The sequence below is a fragment of the Equus przewalskii genome, chromosome 6 (assembly GCF_037783145.1).
Source record: "Equus przewalskii isolate Varuska chromosome 6, EquPr2, whole genome shotgun sequence".
Classification (NCBI taxonomy): Eukaryota; Metazoa; Chordata; class Mammalia; order Perissodactyla; family Equidae; genus Equus; species Equus przewalskii.
In genome coordinates, this window is record NC_091836.1 from 51,577,020 (window position 1) to 51,580,239 (window position 3,220).

The following is a 3,220-nucleotide window of genomic DNA, read 5'->3' on the forward strand; positions in this document are numbered from 1 at the left end:
CCAAGAAATTGGAAGAAACTAGTTTTTTAAAAGTGAATTTTTGTTGAATGATTGAGAAGTGCACTGTACATTAATACCATCTATGGTGTCAATCATGCTATATATTTTTGTGCATTTACCAAAGCAGATTTATTAAAATTTGAAGCATATCAGGCCAAGGTTAGAAGTTATATTTGAAAAGACATTTATTTCCAGTTATATTGAGATGTAATTGATGTACAGCACTGTATAAGTTTAAGGCGTGCAGCACAAGGACTTGACTTACATATATTGTGAAATGATTATCACAATAAGCTTAGTTAACACCCGTCATCTCCTATAGATACAACAATAAATTGCTGTTTTGATAAGCACTTTCAGTGTTTACTCTCTTAACAGTTTTCAAATATACCATACATCAGTGTTAACTACAGTTATCACACTGTACATTACATCTCCAGTACTTATTTATCTTATAAGTGGAGTTTGTACCTTTGGGCTGTGTTCATCCAATTCCCCCACCTGCTATCCAGCCTCTGGTAACCACAAATCTGATCTCTTTTTCTATGAATTTGTTTTTGTAAGATTCCACATGTGAGATCATACAATATTTGTCTTTCTCTGCCTGACCTATAACACTTAGCATAATGCCCTCAAAGTCCATCGATGTTGTCATAAATGATGGAATTTTATTACATTTTATGGCTGAATAATATTCCATATATATACATATATGTAGAATAATATTCCACATATATACATATATGTATATATATACACACACACATATATATATAGCACATATACATATACCTCACATTTTCTTTATCCAAACATCTATCAATGAACACTTGGGTTGATTCTATGCCTTGGCTATTATGAATAATGCTGCTTTGTATGTGAGGGCACAGATATCTCTTCAACACAGTGTTTTCTTTTCCTTTGGATATAATCCCAGAAGTGGAATTACTGGATCATGTGGCAGTTCTATTTTGAATTTTTTGAGGAACCTCCATACTGTTTTCCATAGTGGATGTACCAATTTGCAATCCCAACAACAGTGCACTAGGGTTTCCTTGAAAATACATTTAAAAGACAACCCATATATTTGCTTGAGCACGTCTTTCCAGGGAAAAGATAAATCAGAAAACAAAGAACGATGGAAACACAGGAAAATAACTGGCACATTAAAAGAAATATTTTCTGGTTATGAACATTTGACTTTAGTTTAGAATCCACATATTGTAGTTCTAGTAATTACACAGCTTATCAACAATAATAAAAAATATTCCAAATAAAGGGAATCTCTTGCACTGTATCTGAATGAAATAAGACTGCTTCTAAGTGTCTTTTAATTAGAATAGTTGTCTTTTCCTAAAGGGAGAAGCCTATTTCTTATTCAATGTTTCTTTCTTTTGTTGAGGAAGATTGGCCCTGAGCTAACATCTGTTGCCAATCTTTCTCTTTTTGCCTGAGCAAGATTGTCGCTGAGCTAACATCTGTCCAATCTTCCTCTATTTTGTATGCATGTATCCACAGCATGGTGTGATGAGCAGTGTGTAGGTCTGTGCCCAGTATCTGAACCCATGCACCCAGGGCTGCTGAAGTGCAGCACGTGAACTTCACCATTACACCATTGGGTCAGCCCCTCAATGTGTTTTTTTAAAAAAGTAGGCTGTATTTTATGGTGTTCATGGATTTGTTATCTCTAAATGTCCTTGATCCTATAACATTCTTCAGGTGAGTGTGTCTAAAGTAAGTGTGTATAGAAAGAGATGAATAACATAGAAACCACTGAGGAAATAATTCTAAGAAAATTGGATTTGGGACACTGAGAAATACTGCTGAAGACACTGGGGTATACAACCTCGTGAGTGAATTGCTTACATCTAAAATATGGACACAAAGCTGGGTGTCCATTTACTTTGTTACTTTTTTCAAGCCTCCCTTCTTTTTCAACAGGTGTCCAAGCTATACAGAGCCTCAAAATCTGACAAGTGTCTCAGAATTCCTTCTAATGGGACTCTCAGATGATCTGGAAATGCAGCCTTTGCTCTTTGGGCTATTCCTGTTCATGTACTTGGTCACCATGTTGGGGAACCTTCTCATCATCCTGGCAGTCAGCTGTGACTCCCACCTCCACACCCCCATGTACTTCTTCCTCTCCAACCTGTCTTTGGCTGACATCGGTTTCACTACCACCACAATCCCGAAGATGATTCTAGATATACAAACTCACAGTAGAGTCATCTCCTATGTGGGTTGCCTGACTCAGATGTCTTTTTTTACTATTTTTGGATGTTTGGATAGTTTACTCCTGACTGTGATGGCCTATGACCGGTTTGTAGCCATCTGTGAACCGCTACACTACTCACGCATCATGAACCCATGCCTCTGTGGCTTGTTGGTTTTGGTGTCACTTTTCATAAGCTTTTTGGTCTCCCAGATGCACAATTTGTTTGTGCTACAACTTACCTACTTCAAAAATGTGGAAATTTCCAATTTCTTCTGTGACCCTTCTCAACTCCTCAACCTTGCCTGTTCTGACACCTCCACCAATAATGCAGTCATGTATTTTATTGGTGCCATCTCTGGTTTTCTCCCTATATCAGGGATCCTTTTCTCTTACTATAAAATTATTTCCTCCATTTTGAGAGTCCCCTCCTCAGGTGGGAAGTATAAAGCCTTCTCCACTTGTGGCTCACACCTGTCAATTGTCTGCTTATTTTATGGAACTGGCCTTGGGGTGTACTTCAGTTCTGCAGTCTCACTTTCTCCCAGGAAAGATGTGGTTGCCTCGGTGGTGTACACTGTGGTCACCCCCATGCTGAACCCCTTCATCTACAGTCTGAGGAACAGAGACATCAAAAGAGCCATGCGGAGGCTCCTCAGCCAAACAATCTAATATCAGTACCTGTGCCATCCATTTGGAGTGTAGGTTGGAAAATGCAGCAAAAGTAAACATCTGAACTTGCAATCCTACCTCTGTAATCACATCATTTTATAGTTCTCATGACTTTTACTTCTCTCCTTTTGTAATATGTGAATATTGCTTCTTTTTGTATGTCTTTAGTGGAACTCAGGGCATGTTACGGGATCCTTTTATATCATAATTACTGCATGACTGAATCTTGTTTAAACAGTTTATCATTGATGACCCAGGCATCCAAGAAAGATGAACAATGCTTTTGTATATTTAAAAGTTACATCTTTCACACAGCTCTTGTGTGTTTTCCATACA

The 3,220-nt window shown here is 37.8% G+C and overlaps 1 protein-coding gene across 1 annotated transcript; it reads left to right on the forward strand.

The window, feature by feature from the left end:
* The first annotated feature begins 1,927 nt into the window (after positions 1-1,927).
* LOC103543972 (olfactory receptor 7E178-like) lies at positions 1,928-2,961 on the forward strand. The gene has a single exon (XM_008510825.2). It carries the CDS (start codon positions 1,997-1,999, stop codon positions 2,882-2,884), a length of 888 nt encoding a protein of 295 aa, XP_008509047.2. The 5' UTR covers positions 1,928-1,996; the 3' UTR covers positions 2,885-2,961.
* The last annotated feature ends 259 nt before the right edge of the window (positions 2,962-3,220 follow it).

Bases quoted from the DNA above. Each gene is read 5' to 3' on its own strand.
- LOC103543972 (XM_008510825.2), top strand. From the start codon at position 1,997: ATGGGACTCTCAGATGATCTGGAAATGCAGCCTTTGCTCTTTGGGCTA.